This window comes from Corvus hawaiiensis, chromosome 26, assembly GCF_020740725.1.
Source record: "Corvus hawaiiensis isolate bCorHaw1 chromosome 26, bCorHaw1.pri.cur, whole genome shotgun sequence".
NCBI lineage: Eukaryota > Metazoa > Chordata > Aves > Passeriformes > Corvidae > Corvus > Corvus hawaiiensis.
This window is the reverse complement of record NC_063238.1, coordinates 12,577,854-12,597,473: the sequence shown is the minus strand read 5'-3', so window position 1 is coordinate 12,597,473 and position 19,620 is coordinate 12,577,854. Positions and strand designations below refer to the sequence as shown.

The window sequence follows — 19,620 nt, the reverse complement described above, 5'->3', positions numbered from 1 at the left end:
AGCTGGATTTCAAGGAAAGAGCTTTGGTCTGATCTCTGCATGATTGATGATTAATCTGAGCAGGTCAGATTTTAAAAAGCACCTAAATACCATTTTCAAAATTGACACAGGCCCTATGGATGTTGATAGGAAGTCATTTAAAGCTGTAAAATCATCTGAAAGGGTAGAAGCTGCTTGGGACTTTTATAAACACCTGTGCAAATTAGGTACCTAACCTCCAGTTCACTTGTAAGTTGGGCCACCCTGCATACTGTTTTTCAAACTTGGTCTATTTATTGTTTTTTTGGAGGGAAGGGGTTTATGCACTGAATCTATTACAATGAACATAGTTGTAGTTATAGTGTTAGTTGCCAGAGAGAGTGTATTTTCAGAGCTCCCTGCAGATGAATTAATCAAAAGGTATGCTTAAGCAAATCTCCAGATAAAGTCAATGAGAGAAAGTGCAGCAAGTGCTAAAAACAAGAATGTAAATCCAGATAATACTGTTCAGTCCTTGAATGTGTTGGCTGTGGACACAGTTTGTGGCCACTGCCACCTTGGGACTGGAATCCTGGAAAATGGACTGATGCTGGAGAACAGAAAAGTCTCCTCACTTGTTCAAATTAGAAAACCCAAATAATAATTAAAGGAAGCTTTTGAAATTACAGCATCAGGCTTTTTGGCATCATTAATGTAAAACAGATTTGAAAACTACGTCAGCAAAATTTTTAGATAAATGGTTCTTTGAAGATACTATCTCCAAAAACCAGGGAAAATTAGGATATTAAAAAGTAAAGATGTTTGCAGGATTGTGTTAGAGAATGCTTTTGAAATAAGACTGTTAAAGAAAATATTTCTTAGCCCACATTTGGAGTCAAGATCCCCTATAATTCTGTGTATGTAACTGTACATCTAGCCCCTTCCTTCCCCACACCCCCAGAGTCGTTGGAGATGTCTTTCCCAGCAGGATTGACCAGCTGCAAATATTAGTGAAATGATTTGAAAATAGCAGTGTACAGTCAGGCCCAGAGGGAACTGATCAGCTGATTTGCTTTAGTGTTGACACTCCAAAGGGTAGTGGGAATTAATTAATTTATATTTTAAAAGATAATGATTAATATGATGACTACTCTTTAACCCCCTTCAAGTAGCTTGAGGGTGACTGTGCTGCCATATATTATCAATACTTGCTTCTGTAAAACAAGCAGTGGAATTGGACTTTTGTTTCCTGTCCTGGTGCCTGAAGTCTTAGTCAGGTGTACTAGCATTGTTCCTGCTCATTGGTCAGATCAGCTTTTGTAAAATGTGTGGAATGATGCTGTGCTCTGTCTTCACCAAAAGTGTTGAAACCTGGCCTTTGGCAGAAGGGTATTATCTCCTGTGTGCTTGTACTGTGCCATGCTCAATGGCCAGTACAATAATCTCAACAGCAATGTTTGTCTCTTACCCACAGGGAGTATAAACACCTTTAGAAATGGTTGACAAAGCCTCCATTATCTCAGTTTCTGTGTCTTCTGAAAACTGTGGGGTTTTTTTCTAATGGGAAGTTTGCACTTTCACCAATTACCAAACTATTGCTTGATGTTCTGATTACTGTAGGCTTTTGTTGTGGGTTAACTCTGGTGTGCAGCTTAAGCCCCACACAGCTGCTCACTCTCCCCCCTGGTGGGATGAGGGAAAGAATCAGAAGGGCATGAGTGATAAAACTCAGGAGTTGAGATGAAGACAAAAGCTGTGTGTGCAAGCAAAGCAAAAAACAAGGAATTCATTCACCACTTCCTGTGGGCAGGCAGATGTTCAGCCATCTCCTGAAAGCAGGGCTCCATCATGTGTGACGGTGACTTGGGAACGCAGATGCCATAATGCTGAATGTCCCCCCTCATCCTCTCCCCAGTTTTTATCACTGAGCAGGATGTCATAGGAGTGGGATATCCCTTTGGTCAGTTGGGGTGAGCTGTCCTGGCCTTATCCCCTCCCAGCTCCTTGTGCACCCCCAGACTGCTCACTGATGGGGTGGGGTGAGGAGCAGAAAAGGCCTTGATGCTGTGCAAACCCTGGTCAGCAACAGCTAAAATACCAGTATGTTATCACCAGTGTTTTGGTCACAAATCCAAAACTTAGCACCATACATGCTTTTATGAAGCAAATTAGCTCCATCCCAGACAAAACCAGTGTAATCTCCACCCTTTATTCCATACTGTTGACATTGTGCTCAGGTCTCATGTTCTCCGACAGATTGTCCCTCATTAGCCACCTCCTCTTTCCCATCCTGGGATATATACACAGATATCATTCCCTTAGTTTATGGATTACGCCTTTAAAAGGCCACAAAATTTCCATTGATCCCATTTAGTCCATGTGTATTCAATCTGTTATGCTTATCACTCAGGACAGGAGAGGTGGTGTGATGTGTGGAGTTACTGGGCACCAAAGACAGCTCAGGCTGGGTCGCTGCTGGACTGTCACATCTTGTGAGGCTTGTCCTCCGTTGGTTCAGATGGTTCCTGCTGTGCTAGTTTCCATAGCATGCAACTCACATCCTGCCTTACAACAGTTTAAAGGTATTCCTGTGGCAGTCTCCACCTCTGGTTCCTTCAGGCCAGGTTATAGGGTTTAACAATAGAACATAACAATAGCATTTGCAGCGAACTCCTCCCTTTGCTCCTGGCCTGGCTAGCAACCAAGGGTTCCTGCTGTAGTAATTCCAATAACATGCCAGATCTTGGGTTACAGCAATTCAAAGGTATTTCCACTACAGTGTTCAGCCCTCATCCCTTTGGACCAGACCATAGGGTTTAACATTGCAATGAATTCCTCCCCTTGTCCCTCCTCCAGCTTGGGATTACACACAGGCCCACGGTCCATGTGGGGCAGTGTGGACTTGTCTACAGACCACCATCCTTTAGGGATGTAGCTGCTCCAGGACGACAATATCCATAGGCCACTCTCCCTTCAGGGGAGTACCTGCTCTAGTATAGACTTCTCCATGGCCATGTATGGTTTTGGTTGTACGATCATGAATTTAGCCACAGCCACAGTCCTGTGAACTTGAGTTCTGGCCTGTCCAGCTCAGGAATGGCAGCAGTGCCCTGGCCATCTGCCACCCCATTCCTGTCATCCGTATGTTACCAGGCAGAGCACAATAGGATGATAAGGAGAACAGGAAACAGCAGAAGCAAAAAGCAGTCACTTATGAGCACTAGTTACTAATCTACATCCAGGCAAGCAAGCCCCATGGCAAACACAGGAGCCTGACAATTAATAGCTAAACAGATATAAATTTGTTATAGCATACTCTGATCAAATCAGTTGTTACCTCTAACCCCTTGTGCCCCACACTGGGTGCCAGAAGGGACTGTTACAGGTTTACCCTGGTGGGCAACTTGGCTCCATGCAGCTGCTCTCTTACTCCCCTCCAGTGGGATGAGGGAGAACAACCAGAAGGGTAAAAGTGCAAAAACTCGTGGGTTGAGATATAGACTGTTTAATAAGGAAAGCAAAAGCCACACATGCAAGTAAAGCAAAACAAACCATTCATCACTTCCCGTGGGCAGACAGGTGTTCAGCCATCCCCAGGAAAGCCGGGCTCCATCACACCTAACAATGACTTGTGAAGACAAACACCATCACTCCAAAAACCCCCCACCCTCCCTCCTTGTTCCCCCAGCTTTATACACTGAGTGTGATGCCATATGGTGTGGGATATCCCTTTGCTCAGTTGGGGTCAGCTGTCCCGGCTGTGTCCCCTTCCAACTTCTTACCCATTCCCAGCCCTCTTGCTGGTGGGGTGGTGTGAGAAGCAGAAAAGCCCTTGATGCTGCGTGAGCGCTGCTCAGCAATAGCTAAAGTATCGGTGTGTTATCCACACACTGTTTTGGCCACAAAGCCAAAACATAGCACTAAACAAGCTGCTATGAAGCAAAGTAGCTCCATCCCAGTCAAAACTGGTACAGCTTTTTATGCTTCGGTAACATCTTCACAGCTGTGTGCCACTGGGCAGAAGTCAGGAAATAGGAAAGCTCCTTTTATCCATGTGAACTTACAGTCATTGTGCTTGGAAGAAAACTTACACCTTTTTATCAGGTTATTTCCTACAAAACTTCCCCATTTATTCAAGACAACTACTATTTTTCATTGTATTTAAAGGGAGAAAAGTTTTCTCCAAGAATGCCAGCAAGTCAGGCAGGATTTTATTGACAATTTTAGGGACATCTCTGATTTGCACAACTCCAGGCTACCCGATAGTTGAAAGTCCTTACCTGGCTCTCAGAAACTTGCAGGTGTCCTGCTACTGAAAATTAACTGGACATCAAATGGCTGTGTTATGTAGGAAAGGACTTCTAGGTCTCCAAACCTTGATTTATACATGACTAGCCAAAGGAAAGAAAATATGTTGGGAATGTGAAATAGAGGGAGAGATAAAACAGAACAAGATGATAGCAAGAGCTGGTCTTCAGAGAGAGCCTCATGTAAAAACCAAAGCACCTGGACTTCATTGCATTCTGGTTTATAGGGTTTTCTTAATCACCTAACTTCTGAGGGAAGGTAGGCAGTACCACAGTTGATGGCAGTGACCCAAGGTAGATCTCCAAGAAGTGATTTTATAGTTTCCATTTATTTCAGAAATGATTCTGTGGACTACAGACCATCTCGTTCATATATCCTATCCTTCCTTAAAGGAAGTCAAAATGGTGGTAGCATTCTGCAAAAAAATAACTATAAAAATCATTCTCATATGAGTTTCCATAATGAAAGGTATGCAATAGGGAAACGTAGCATTTTTGTTCACAGAGCATGCTGCAGGAGGTAGTATTTGCTTCAGGAAGAGTGTTTCTGAATTGACTCATGAGTATGCAGAATTAGGAAAACAAATGCAAATCTAGCACAAGATCTCCAACTACCTGGCTTCTGGCCAGAATTCTGTCTAAACAGCTTTCTTCTATTCTGGCCGTCGTTGCCTCTCTCCCTCTTTCAAGCCCTTTATTCAAGCACTGCTGAAAGTTTTGCTCTTCTTGTCTCTAGAAACATCCAGGTGCCTCTTTTTTGTTTCAATTTCTGAAAGGAAACAAAGTAAACAGAGAATAATTGGCTAATGGTGGTGTGGGGGTCCTCAGGTGTGGTGTGGATGTCACCTTGGTAACATTTTAACTTGTCTGCTTGGCATCTTGCAAATAATCATTTGAAATCCTCCCACATATCCCTGCATGTAACTTGGTCTGTGGAAAAAATGCGAGTTATATTTTGATAGCCAGTTTTAGAATCTAGGGGATTTATGTATGAGAAAGTTTAAAAGCTATCAGGATCTCTCAAAATACTGCAGCCAGCACTAAACACACCGGGCTGCATTCTCTGCCAAAATCTTTCTCAGTAAATCCTAATGTGACTTGATAACTTAGCTACGGATCTTGGCTTGGAATAGAGCCCAAACTTTGAAAGACTGGAAGTTTCAGTTGGCAAAAATGTGAAGGTGCAGTGGTGAATTCATAGCAGACTGGGGTTTAGTTTTAATTATAGTAAGGGAATTCAGCTCTCAAGAAAAACCCTTAAAAAGAGAAGCAACAAGAAAAGGTGAAGAAGGAGAAAAGAGACAAGTTACAGTTTATTCCCCTCTCTGTGACTGAAGCTGAGGCTTTCAGAGAAGGTTTATTTGGCTATCATCTCCTTCAATCACATTCAAAACTGAGAGCACAAGGTGATTTTCGGAAGTGAAATGGTTGTTTCTTGTTTTAATTAAAGAAGGATGGTTCTTTATGCATCCTGCCCTATTTCTAAGTTAGTGCACAACATCAGTGTCTGTACCAGCATCAGATTTCTTAGCCAATTCAGGCAGCTGATTTTCTCTTCACAGTTTCACAGTGATCCTGTTCTCCCTTCATTAACGCAGCGTTTGGGGCTTTCACACGTGGTTTGTAAACAGAGAATCATTAATGTTTGCTTCACTCTTCACTTCAGTGACAACCTTCATCCTGAAAAAGAGTGTTCCTGAGAACATATTTCCATTCATGCTGTTGCTAGAAAGTTATTTTAAACCCAAGCACTTTGCTCTTTCCAAACTAACCAAGTTCCTCTCTCATGTCATCAGTTGTTCAGGTTGATACCCAAGCCACAGGCTCCTCCACTAATTCTCCGTACCATGCTCATCCTCTGGGTATGTTATTAGCAAAACACACCATCTCACCTCCCTCCTACTTTCTAGGCCATGTGATGAAAACAGATCTCAGGGTTGCCAGTTTTTTCATGTTTCCTTTGACTGTTAATTAAAAAATTAATTAAAACTCCTCTCTCTAGAAACACAGTACTTACCTGTTATATAGGTGTATGGCAGACAAGTGTTTTTTCTGCAAAAACCATGTCAGCTATAGTTTACATTATTTTGTAGGGCTTTGCATTGTGTTAATTTCTGAATAATTAATTTATTAATTTTTAGCATATTTTTATTATTCGTTTGAGGGGAAGTTTGTATTCAGTGTTTAAAATCACTGTAATTAAGCTACTCTCTTCTATGTTGACAAAAACTACATATCTTATTTATAGAATAGAGGAAGTGAACAGAGTAGCCAGGTAGTTTTCAATGTAAGTGGGATTTTTTTTTTTTTAATAGAAAGTCCCATCTCCTGCTATCAGCTTTCCTATCAGACAAACAGGTCTCTTTGCACCTCTCAATGCCAGCCATTGTAAACATAGTTGCTCACTTTGCATGTGCTCCACAGGGACACTGTCTTTATAAATACATACCTGGGTCAAGGTTTAACAGAAGGAAGGTGAGCAATAAGCACCTTACTGCACGGATTATCCTCTGTGCTATGGTGGCAACTGATTTTCTCTTCTGTGAAACCAAACATCCCATCCAGAGGTAGGACAGAGCTGGGTCTCCCTTGCTTGACTGAGCATAATGTATGGCCGGACCTTCCAGTTCTCATGAATCACTGAAACAGGAGCTCTGAATTCAGGGGATATCTAAATAGCAGGGAAAAAAACTCGTACAAGCTTCTTCGGCTCAGACTTGCTTTGCATTTAGCAGATATTTTAGATATTCTCTTTGGAAACTGTATAAAATACTTTTTTTCAGTCTTATTTGTACTTTTCTGGTTTTTGTAGATGTCAAGTGTCTGCCTTACTGTAGTCAGGAGTGTGAAATACTGCTGCAGTAACCTGTGACAATGCCTTTAGTCTGCTTGTTGTTGCCTATTTATGGTGCAGTAATGGTTTATTTTGTAGTCTAAACCCTAGGACTGTATTTTAATGAAGATTTAAGGCTATGGTACAGCTGCTATTCAAACTGTTTGAGAGAGGCATGTTGGAATAGCTCAAGATTTACTGCTGAACTGTCAGCCTTTAAGCTACCAAGTGTCTTTACCCTTTGGTGCAGTAGCTATGGTGGAAACTGGACCCACTGCTGTGAAGCAGACACAGCGATTAATGAACCTGAGGCGCGCTAATCAAACATATGTTTTCTTGGCACAATGATTGTGTTATATATCCCATCCGAATGTACAGGCCTTTATCTTTCCTTAATGATCTAGCAAGGGGGCTTTTTAAAATGTGGGTGTTTTTCATGCGCTCCTTAGATTTGTTCCACAGGGGGTGGCAGTTAAAAACATCTGACGGGCATGCAGTTAGCCAGCGCCCTGCTGAGATTAGTAAAATACTATATTTAGTAATCACACTACATCAAGGAACTCCAGCATTGCAGGAAACAGTTTGATTCAATGCCTTTTTTCTGATTTTTAATTTTATTTTTTTTTTATTGTATGTCTTATTATTTCATCTGGGATAGTTTTTTTCAACTCAGACTTGGGTTTTGTGTCTATTTTTCAACTTTTTGTAAAAGTTTTGTTTGTATAATGGGATTTTTTCCCCAAATTTTTTTTTTGTTTTTACTGTTTTCTTTTTCTACTCTCACAAAAAAAGAAAAAAAAAAGGAATTGTAAAACAAGTAGTAAGAATGAAAAGTGGTATTTGGAATCTCTCTCATACTGCTCTGTGTCTGAAAAAATGGATCTATTATTTGTTAGGGAAGCTCTATGGATAATACAAGGATTCATGCTTTCACGTACTAGAATACTATAAGGTGAAAGCTCCTAAAATTGGCTTTAAGAAAATGGTTGAAATGAGCAAGTATGTTAAATTTATTTTTGTGCCAGAAATATTTCTTCACCAGTAAATAAGCATGAAACAGACTTGGAGCCCAAACAGGTTTGTTTCATTTTTTCTTGAATAGTTGGCATGACTAGCTGTAGATGAGCAACATAAAGTGGGAGATAAAAGACCCATGTGGAAAAGACAGCTTTTCACCAGGATGCTAAAGGAAGTAAACTGTTTCATGAGACTCTTGTCCAAGTCAAAATTACTATTTTAACATCTGATTTCTGAGGCCATTCTGGTTTTCTTGCTGTTGTAAATCCAAAGCAGCCTATGTAAAATCTTGGAAGCTGTTCTGTAAACTCAGGACTAAATTGGGTGCTCTCCCTTTAAGGGGCAGATTTAAAGGAATACCATCCTTTGTTCTAACAAAATAGTCCAGGCTTGTCAATCCAGAAGATTTGTGCATTGCTGAACATAATGGCATTTTATTACCTAGTTTATTTCTGTCTAGCATTCTAAGACTCCTGCTGATGCTTTTACTCAGAGTAGTTTTCAGTTGGGAAACTTGAACTCCAGTGTCACAGATTACTTCTTTCTTTTGGTAATTTGTATTATTTTTTTTAAATTATTAAATGTCCAAGAAACTGTTTTTCCTGACAGAAGTTGCATTTCAAACTGTGAACATCTAAGTAGCAGTGTATGAAAAGAGTAGCCTTTATTTTTGCTCCCCTCAGACTCTTATTGGTGCAGTTAGCTCATTTCTAACAGTAGTTTGGTATATTATAGTCAAGCTTAATGATTAAGTAGTAGTACAACAGGTCTCTCACCCTCCTCAGCTGTGACTCAGTAAACCACAAGCCCTTGTCCCTGCAAGAGGACAGACATTCAAATTCAGACACGCATGCTGAAGGCCAGCAGACTATACTGTTCTTGACATTGTATTTAGAGAATAATTTCTGCAGTTTAGCTATGGCCATTATCTGAAATCCATATTGATCCAATTTTTTAAAGCAGCTTATTGCAAGATAAATCCTGAAATATTTTTTACTGTTTCTATCAGAACACTTGCAGGTAGGGAGGGTTACTATAGTCAAGGTAGATTGAAGAGACATCTTTATATAAATATGACAGAAATGGGAAATTTCCTGCTTTTGAAGCAGCATTATGACAGAAGTACCCTAAAATGTAATTTCCTATACAGTTTTATGCTGTGTAGTTTACTTTTTCCTGTATAAAATAACATATAAAGTTAAGAATTCTGGCTATGCCATTCCACATTCAGTTGTTAACATTGTAAAGATTCATCTTATATCTTCCTTTATGTGTAGCTATAAATGCCCACCAAAATATTTGCATCTCTTCAGTAATTCAAAATATTGAAGACAAGGGCCAAATTTCAACATAAGTTGTCAAGTGGTTTCAGACCTTCGCATACATTTCTATATACACGCTCCAGTGAATGGTACCCATCCATACATACTCATACTATGCTGCTGTTTCCTGACTGAAGCAATCTGTAAAAAGAATATACACTTGCATGTCGTGTGAACAAGGAACATGAAAGCATACATGTGTGAGTAAATCTGTGGCATTGTGAAAAAATATACTTCTAGAATTTGTTTCTTTATTTTGATGTCCGGGATGCCCTTTGTGTTTTACGCACTGAGGTTTTGTGCCCTGCCCGCACAGCACCGTGGAGTGCTGTGTTTGGGATTCTTGAGCTGGCTCTACATGATTTATCTCAGGTGTATGTAGTTACCCAGGAGAAAAGCTGGCAGTGCTGTGTGCTTTTTCCAATAAATGAGCAGGCTCATTTAGAGTTATTGCCAGGATCTTGTGGTGACACCGTTTTGTGCTGTGTAGACAAACCTTGCAGGAGAATTATGTGTAAATCACTCATAATAGTCTGAGGCTGGAGTCTTGCATTTTGCTCAGAAACTTGCACAACTTTTACTAGAGACATCTATATGCTGGTCACTGTTTTCTAACCAGATCCTAATTCTTTTCCATCAAATCTCTGCTTATATGTTATCTAAGTAAAATGTTCTGAATTTTAATGAGTGAAAATTCATTGCTGTTTAATCCTTAAATGCACTGAGCTAATCTGTGAGTGTCCCTTAATTATAAAAAGTGAAGCTGGGAAATTAGGTCCTGGACATAGAGAGTAATTATTTTCATAACTCTTTTGTTTTTTTACCTCCATAACATATGGAAAGAGAAAATGACCAGTTGTGGCTAGGCCAGAGGCCTTAATGATGGGTTATAGTCCCAGCACTGCCAGTCAGTTCAGCCAGCGCCAAGTGAATTTGGATGAGTCATTTAAAGTCTGTTCACAAAGTGTCCTTACCTGCCTAACAGAGGTATGATGAGATGGGCTGTAGTTAAATACTCCTAACTCTTTAAGGCACAGAGGAACTTAGAAAAGTATTATTTTTGTCATCATGAATCTTAATAATGACTACATAATCACCATCAGAGCACTTGGCCAGCCTTCAGTCATCACTCCTTGATCACAGATACTGGTTCAGGTATTTGCTGTGCTCTTATGTTCCCCTGCCTTAAAGGATATTATATTCTTAAAAGAGTTTTATAGACATTCAGATTCTTCCCACACGCAGTAATAAATAGCATGGACATATAAACTGACATATTTGCAACATGCTGCTGGCCAAAACCCAAGAAGCATCTGCTGCTATTTGGGCTATTTGATAATTATTTAACTACTATTGTTTCTTTCTGAGTGCCTATTTTGGACATTCTGCTCAAATAGGTGAATTAAAAAGCCCCAAGTTTTGGTTCATAGATCAAACTTGAAGGGGAAAGGAATAACATAGTTTGAGAATGTAGCAACTGGACTGATAAATAACAAAACAGGATTACTGGGAAATTGCACATACACATGCCAAATGTAGAAGCCTGAATGTTTCTTCTGACTGCACAAATATGTAGACTAGGGAGATTTGATGAAAGGACAAAGTTTTATTTGTTCCTATTCAAAGTCCAGTATTTTATCTTTCATATCACTGTTCATATCATTTATATAGAAAGTGTTTATTTTGGTTCAACTGAAGAGCTTCAGCCAAGCAAGAGATAATTAGAGAACTGTTGTCTGAGAAATTACAAAATAATGGCCTTGATACATTGAGAAGAGGCCAAAAGTGCATAATGAAATCCCCTTGGGAAAGTTAAGCCTAGGAAGATACCAAAAATTCTGAATTTACTGCAATTTCAATGTGGGACTCTAAAGGGGATGTGAGTCAAACCTGCTATTGCAGACAGCAGTGTCATGAAATACAAATAGTTTTTCCTCTTGATATCTCCTGTTTTTTCAGTTGTTAGTCATTCTTTATTCCAGTGGACACTAGTGAATTGTATACTCATATTATTCTGACTAAAAATAAGTCTACAAATATGCTGTACAGTTCAGAAAGTGCCATTTGCCTGTTTCTACATATGTGCTTTTCTCAGTCACCAGATTTTGCCCCTTTTGTGATGTCATATTTGCAGTACAGAGTCATCCTCTTGATCTTTTCTGCCCCGTTTCTCACATCACATTCCCACAATATGTACTCAGCAGAATATCTACTTTGCAACTAGTTTTGGAAGCTTGATAAGCCTTTGTCATAACAGTAGTCCCTGACATTTAAAGGACTTCAGTTTATATTTGCCAGCCAAATTTCATACCTTCATACCTCTTTCAATTAATCAAAGTTAAACCATTGTATATGTGAAGGGGCCTCTTGTGGTTTCTAAGTAAGTAGTATGGCTTTTCTGGCAGAGAGCCACAAGCAATTTAGTAGGCACATACTGTGGGGGTTGAGAGGAAGAGAGACAGGAATAATCCAGAAAGCTTTAAGAGGGGCTGAATGAAATCAGTATTTCTATACACAGTACGAGACTTTTGCATTCTGTATCTTACTTTTGGCCACGGCAAAACGGTTTTGGTGTGTTGTCAGTAAAATAATTCTGAAACATAGGACCAGCTTGGTTTTCCTCTCACTCAGCCAGTTTTGCACTGGTTTTTACTTCAGTTGAAATATTCCCAATTTGCACCTGTGGCAGAGAAGAGTTAGGCAGAGGGGATTTAATATATGGTTTACAATTGTCATATTGTCACTAAACCATTTCCACAGGAGTAAACCTAATATGGTTCCCAGTTGTCTTCAGAAATAGTAAGATTTATTTTGTAGCCTAAAAGTCAGGATGAGGCTTTACCATGTACCTTTTGCCTGAGAGCTATACAGCTGTAAATAGATACTAACATAAAAGGTCTGTCTCCAGCAGAGCTGATCTCTCTTTCCAATTCTGACAGGGGTCACATAGTCAATGTAAATTACCACCATAAACTAAATTCCACCTCTCCGGTAGAACAAAGTGCTTGATCTGCCTGTCTAGAAGTCAGGAGCTATGCAGAGAACTGTAATATTTCAACAATTCAGCAGGAGTGGCAACCTGTTCTTAATAATGAAACCCTAGCAACATTTAATTTCATTTTGTTTCATCATGTTAAAATCCATCCTTTCTTTAAGGGATTTAAAAACCATCTGAAGGGAACCTGAATACAAAGAGAATAATTCAAGTAGAAGCACTATCTTCCTCTGTATTTCATGCAAGTTCAGGTTCAACGTGCACATCTTGGCGCCCGTAGGGAATGAGTTACTCTTAGAAAAGGACAGTTTAGACATCTCAAGAAGAATGTGAATTCTCCATTTTATCTGTAATTTTGATTTAATTGAAATATGTACCATAACAGTAATGTCAAAAGAGTTAGTGGATTTTACTAGAAATGAAATTACAATTGAAAAAATTGAACTATTATTGGCAAGTTTTTGGAGGTTGTAATGATTTACTTGGGTATTTTATAACTAAACTACAATATGCTGTTAAAAATGACACATAGGTTGGAAACTTTAACTTGAAACTAGATTCTTATATGGATACAACATCTTGAATTCAGTCAGAAAGATGTCAGAATCTGAAGAACTCAGCACTACAAAAGTTATGCAACAGGCATATCATGGAAAATTTGGCCCCAGTTCAGCATGTGACTATCTAGACTATTTTACACACGCTTTTTTTAGTATTTAAGATGAATTCAATGTAAATGTCTGGAATTCTTCTTACAAGCTTGTTGAAAAGGGACAGTATTTTAGCATGACTCCCTTGTGCAAACCTGGTGTTTAGCAGATTACGTATGTTATTCTGTTATAGGTACACTACAGTGATAGACAAAATGGCAAAGAGTGTATGACCTGTTTGACACTGTCTCCTGTGCAGATGACTTTCCAAGGTATCGGAAGCTCCATTGAAGCCAGCCATGACCAGGTATAATACCTTCACCCCGCACTCTTGTAATTTTATTAATATCTGGTAAGCCCAGAATGTCAGCATTAGTAATTTTAAATTTTGACACATCTTATGCTTTTTATGTGGCATGTTCTTGTCACAGGGATTTGCCTCTCTTGCCCTACTAAAATCCTGATTAGATCTAAAGAGTGACATGAAAAGGAGACAAAACTATATTGCCTTTTACATATTTTTAAGACATATTAGGAAAGCCTGAAGAGCTTGCTTTGATTTTAAAGTCAGATGTAAGGTTTCTGCAAAGGTTTGATTTGCTTTTACGTGTGTATCAGGTCTTGTCTATCCTATTTTTGTTAGAAGATTATGAGCAGTTGGAAAAGCAGAGAGATGAAGCCATCATCTCTAGCCATCGTCTGTCACAAGAAACTGGCATTTGAGAGGGGAAAGGCATTTTTAATCAGACTTTGTAAAACTCCCATTTTGTTTGGCTGTAGCTAAAACATTTAATTCAAGCTTCTGGCAAAAAGCCAGAAGAAAAGAAAAGGCACAATGTTAATCATTCATCACCCTGCTGCTTCAGACGGGAACTGAGGGGGACTCCCATTCTTGTTGTCTTGTCCTCCAACACTTGTTTGTATAAAAGCAAGACAAGACTTTGATACTCTGAAAGTTTTAAAAGCAAAAAGGAAACAAGTAGAAGAAAACATTAAACCAAACATTGCACCTTTCATATCTTCAGTAGGTTAGAAAAAATTACCGTGTTTACTTGCCTTTGCAGGTCATCTTTAAATGGTACTGTGTTCACATTTGCTGTACATTTTATCAGACTCTATGCAAGATTCTCTAAGAAAAGAAAGGAAAGTCACCTTAAGAATTAGCAGAATTAGTTACTTTTGGGAAAAAGTTTCAGACACTCTTAGCCATGTTTTTGTTTGGTGGGTTTTTTGTTGAAAGTTCCTAAGTTAGTTGTTAACATAAACTAAGCCCATTAGTTATTTGCATGGTAACATGAGGATACTTCCTGCCCTTAAGTGTTTGGTGTTTTACAGTAATGGAGAGCTGTGGTAAGTCAGACCATACTTTGACATTCAATTCTCATTTCATCCAGCAACTTGTTTATGCTGCTCTAAAGCTGCTCCATTTTTCTTTCAGTAAAGATAGGCTTTTAAAATATAGTTATAACACAACTACGATATTTAGACATTTCAATGAATTTAAGGTGGTCCCTGTCAATTTGGTAACAACTACATTCTGGGCTACCAGCCAGCTTGGCCTTTGTCTTAGCATTTATTTAGGCTAGAGTATGATATGTAAACAGAAAAAAGACTCTGTAAGCAAAAAGCACATTTAAGCCATCTGAATAATTATATATTTAAGACGTCTAAATGAAAAAGTTGTATTGAGCCTGCAAAGTCAAGCACCTAGAAATTAGGAAATTCCAGGTTATGTGCAGCATTAGTTTGATCCCAAATGTACCCATTCAGTGCTCCAAACAGGATATTCTTCTGAGAAGAAAAAAAATTTGTATAAAATCACATAAAGATTTTATCACAGCACCTTCACAAATAGGTAGAATTAAATTTACTTGGGCCATTATGTAGCTAGAATTTCCTCATCTTGTTTCAATTTGATGTTTAAAAAATGTTCATAATTGGTTTTAGTTACGTAATTTTCCACGGGGCTCTTAAAATGGAAAGAAAAATGTTTTGTTATTGCATGAAGTTGTTGTGTTACTGAACCCACATCACTTGTGCAAAGATTTCATCTGAGCTGAGAGCAAAAGAAAATAATCATCTGAAAGCCAAATGCCAACTAGTGGCTCACAAAATAGATCCACTCACTGGACAGGATGTACAAATTTCTGTTCATGCCTTTCCTAACTGTCAAAGGAATTTCATTTTCTGGGGAAGAGGGATGCTATTGACTGGTTGTGTTTGATAAGGGGGTAGCAGGACTGAGTTAAAGCATCATTTTTCATCACCTGAATAAACAGAGAAAAATGAATCATTAGCAAACCAAGTGCTTGTCAGGCATTGGAATTAATAAATTAATGACAAAATTAGAGCTATTAATGGACTAATTAAAAGAAAATTCCCCTCTTCTCTATTGTTCCTGTGTGGCTGGTATGTTTTTCCTTGTTTCTTACAATTGTACTCACAGTAGGTTGATTTGATACAGTTATTATTGTTTTAAAAATCGGAGACAGAATGCCGCACCTTTGTCAAACTGAATTCCATTTTAAAGTGTCAAATCAAATAAGTGCAAGATAACTGTATGCTATAAAACTTGAATTTTAGAAATTCTTCTTTAACTTTTGTAATCTGTTACTTGTAAATGATCTCTGTAGTATTGTATGGCTGTTAGGATGGGCTGGTTACCTGGCAGCCTGTGATTTCAGTGGAGGGATGGTGATCTGTGCCTCAGCAGTGAGGCCTGGCATTGTTTGACTTCAGGAACTGTCCGCTTCTGTGCTTATGAAGATAGTTTGTCTCACATTTTTTCTAAAATATTGATTCTATAATTTCTAGAGGGTTTATTATGGAACACTTTAGGAATGAGACTCTGGAATATTTTGGGGGAAAAGGGGTGAAACGTATTGTGTGAGAGTATCTAATAAAAAAGCTACATACCAGATTTGTTGCTATATTGTGGCAGGAGAACCACAGTGCTGTGGTACATAGCAGGTGATCATGTACCTTGATAAAAAAAAGATAGAAATGAAAAGGGAAACAAAAAACAGTGTTGCCAATGGCATCTCCAGCACTATAGAATACCTTTTAGATCAGACTTGTCTTTTGTAACATGTCTCCCTACTCATATCCAGTGGGAGATTTGTTACCCAGCAGATACCAAAGTGGTTACAATCCTACATAAGTACATTATCTGGGTTTTTCAAATATGTCAAGGCTTGACACTGCAGTTTTTCAAGTCTCTTGCTCTTTTCCTGGACTCTGTAGGGAGTTTTCATTCTTTAGATTGGTTTAGCTTGTGATTTTAATGAGTTCAAATATTTTCCCCACATACTTCATCTGAGCAATTTCAGATTAATGTAAACATATCACACTGGTACACTAATTAGTGTGTATTTCAAATGTCTGATTGACAAGGCATATCTCATTTGGTCATGAAGCAGCATTGTGGAAGCAATTGCTGATCTTTTTTTTTTTTTTTGACAAAAAGAAAAAATGGGAAATATTCCTAAAAAACCTCTGCAGTCTGTCTTCCCACATATTTTGTTGGGTTTTGCATTCAGGTATGCCAACCTCTTTTATAAAAATTTAATGGGGTTCATAATTTTTTTTCCTGAATGGTTTCTTTCTATTTTTCCTGTTTCCTGTTACCTGACTATAACTATAAATTTCTCTTTCCTTAACGGCAACTGTTCTTTGGAGGGTTTTTTCAGTAAAATTTAGTTACAAGTAGCTTTTAGTTAAAATGTTTACCACTTTCCATTGATTTTCTCAATCAAACCTGAGTTTTTCCTTAATGGTAGTGTAGCCTGGTATTTTTTGTCTTGATGTGGGACTGGAGATGACCTGTTCTCAGGGCTTATGATGGAATTCAGGCATGTGGTATAAAGCTGGGGAATGAATTGAAAGTGGACGATTTAAAGTAACAGAAAGGAAGTCCAGGTAATTTTTATTTGTGTCATTGAGAAAATTCAAGATATGAAAAGTCAGAGGCAGAAAAGGGAAAAATTCATAGCTAGGAGGCTATATAAGCAGAAATAGTTGGAATGAAGCAGAAAACTAAGAAAGTGTAGGGAAATGGGGCAGTGAATGTCTAAAGGCCACAGAAGTGGGATAAAGAGAGAAAGTTAGAGCTAAGCAGAAGGGGTGATCAAAAACCCCTCCAAAAAAAGGCATCTTCTTCACTGCTACATCTCAAAGTACTGAAACCTGAATTTCTTGTTACTGATACAAATAAATATCTTCCAGTTTTAGTGAACTGTGACACATGAAGAGTTCTTTGAATTCTTGAGTGCAGGCACACTAAGAACTATAAGTTAGAAGATGTAATGCAAGCAATTGAAGGAAATAGATTTATGTTTCCCCAGAGGACTCTAGTCAATACCGTAAAGTTGTTAGAGATGTACTTCACTCAACAAATATCACTGGATTCACTGCAATGAATAGGTTAAATTTGATGGCCTATGTCAAACAAGACAGCCTGTGACACAGTTTCAATCTAAGTGATATACTTCTGCTATGCCTTGTAGAAGACAATGTCAAACTCAGCTTCCATGTTTACAGGTATATTTTAGCAACTTGCAATGCTACCATCTTTAGTGGCTTTATAATTGCTGTCTTTCTGAATGTTAAAGCTAATGTATCTGCTTTGGGGTATCACACTCCTGTGGTTGTCATAGCTGTGAAAGAAAATACTCTTGGGTGCATTTTTAAGGCTTGCTGAACAGCAGGCAAATTGAAAGTATGAACATTCATTTTTAAATAAAATTATTTAAAGTCAGTGCTGGTGATGAAAAAGAACAGCTTGGGCCCATTTTGAGATTTTGAATGCTTGCCATGGAATACTCTGCCTGTACAAGTGAATTTTAAACTCCAAGCAACTTAATGTTCATTGAGGAGTGACCAGTTCTCTACTTGAATTTCAGGAGACAGATCAAAGAGAAGTGCATTTTTCTAAAGTCTCATTGCTTTAATACTTTTTGATGATTTTGGAGGTTTTAACCATATGCATGTTTTTTGGAGCTGGCAATACTGTCCATTTGTTTATTACTGACTTCAGCTGTTTACTTCACCTAATACTCCCAATGAGATATGCTGTTAAAGTGGTATCAATGAACCTTTCATGCCAATATTTTTATTCCTTCTTAATGTTATCTATTATATTTGTATTGTATATTAGACTGTATTTTTAAAACTCCTCAGCACTTTGCAATGCACAGAATAGAATACTTTTATTTTGCAGGACAGATAATGATTGTTTAATGTTATATAAAATCTACCACTAATAACACTTTTATTTTCAAGTATAAAAATGGCTGGAAAGGGAATGAGCAGGGACAGAAATTGTAGAAGTGGAAAAACTACTGATAAGATAGACTTGATCAGAGAGCCCAGCAGGGAGGGGGTGTACTGAAAGGGAGATGCCCCATTTAGCAGTTTCAGAAATCACTGATGGAAAGCTTGGCAGACAGCAGTGGAGAGCAAACTGAAATGTGGTCTGTAGCAAAGCATCGTTGCTGGTCTGCAAACAGGCATTGCTGGGCAGGGTTAACAGACAGTGGGGATGCCCAGATGTGTGCAGCTCCTGATGACACTTGAACACAGGAAGGGCTGGAGTAGTTCTCAAGGGAAAAAAGACCTTGGTGATGTGTGACAGGCTCAAGGGAAGGTGCTTGGAGCATTGAGAAGAATTTTACATTGTAACAGCAAATGCATAGCACATATGAAGGTTCACATCTCTGTTATGGTCTGAGAATTGTTTGTAGAGCATGCTCAGGAGGCAGTGTCTGGGGAATTTACAAAAGCCATAATAACTAAAGGGGTAGTCACTGAGTATGTGAAGGCTAAGAATTTGTCCAATGCTGTAACCAGAAAAGATAAGTGGGGTTGTGTTTTTTGTTAAAATACCTTTCCGGGTCAGGAAACCAGATGAATTAAAATTATTTTTTTTCTAAGGAGAAATTAATATTTTCTAGATATTCAGATTTACTTCACAGTGGGTTTTTATGTCCCAGACATGGTCAAAAAAAATGAAAAAATATTAAGGTTTTCTTTAAAAAATACATCCTTTTCTGTCTTTTTTTTTTCCTTAGGTGATGTTATATGATTCACTTCTCAGCACATTTCTACTTTACTTATTGTAAATGCAGTTATCATTTCTTCAGAGTGACTTCCTTGATAAAATGATAAAACTTTAGTTTTAATAACTAAAAATCTTCTAGCAGTTTTCCCAAAGTTTGGCAATTCTATTCCAGACCCTTCAGCATCAGGACTCCTACCTGATCTTATGAAAACATCTCACACAACTAAGTCTCCTTCTCCTGCAAGGGTGTTCTCACTGGCTGCTGCCTTTTCTTGAAAACTCTGTACCCTTCAGGGGTGGGTAAAGCTGAGTGCCCAGTGCTCCAAAAGATCCAGTTCATGTAGGACAGAAATATAAACTACTTTTAATATACAGCACCATGCTTCAGTCTTCTGTTCTGTCTCTTAGGTTGATGCTGCAGTAAGGAGTCATCCCATCAGGTTTTAGTTAGGCTCATTGGATTGTTGTCTGCTATTCAGT

General features: G+C 38.5%; 1 protein-coding gene across 5 annotated transcripts in view; it reads left to right on the top strand.

Moving 5' to 3' along the window:
- STAU2 (staufen double-stranded RNA binding protein 2) overlaps window positions 1-19,620 on the top strand; it is a 171,784-nt gene that overhangs the window by 97,643 nt on the left and 54,521 nt on the right. For 4 of the 5 annotated variants that reach the window (XM_048286750.1, XM_048286752.1, XM_048286753.1 and 1 more), the window contains one exon: window positions 13,276-13,389. The exons of the other annotated variant lie outside the window; for it this stretch is intronic. In XM_048286750.1, the coding sequence (XP_048142707.1) occupies window positions 13,276-13,389 (114 nt within the window). The remainder of the gene's footprint in view (window positions 1-13,275; window positions 13,390-19,620) is intronic. 5 annotated transcript variants of the gene reach the window in all.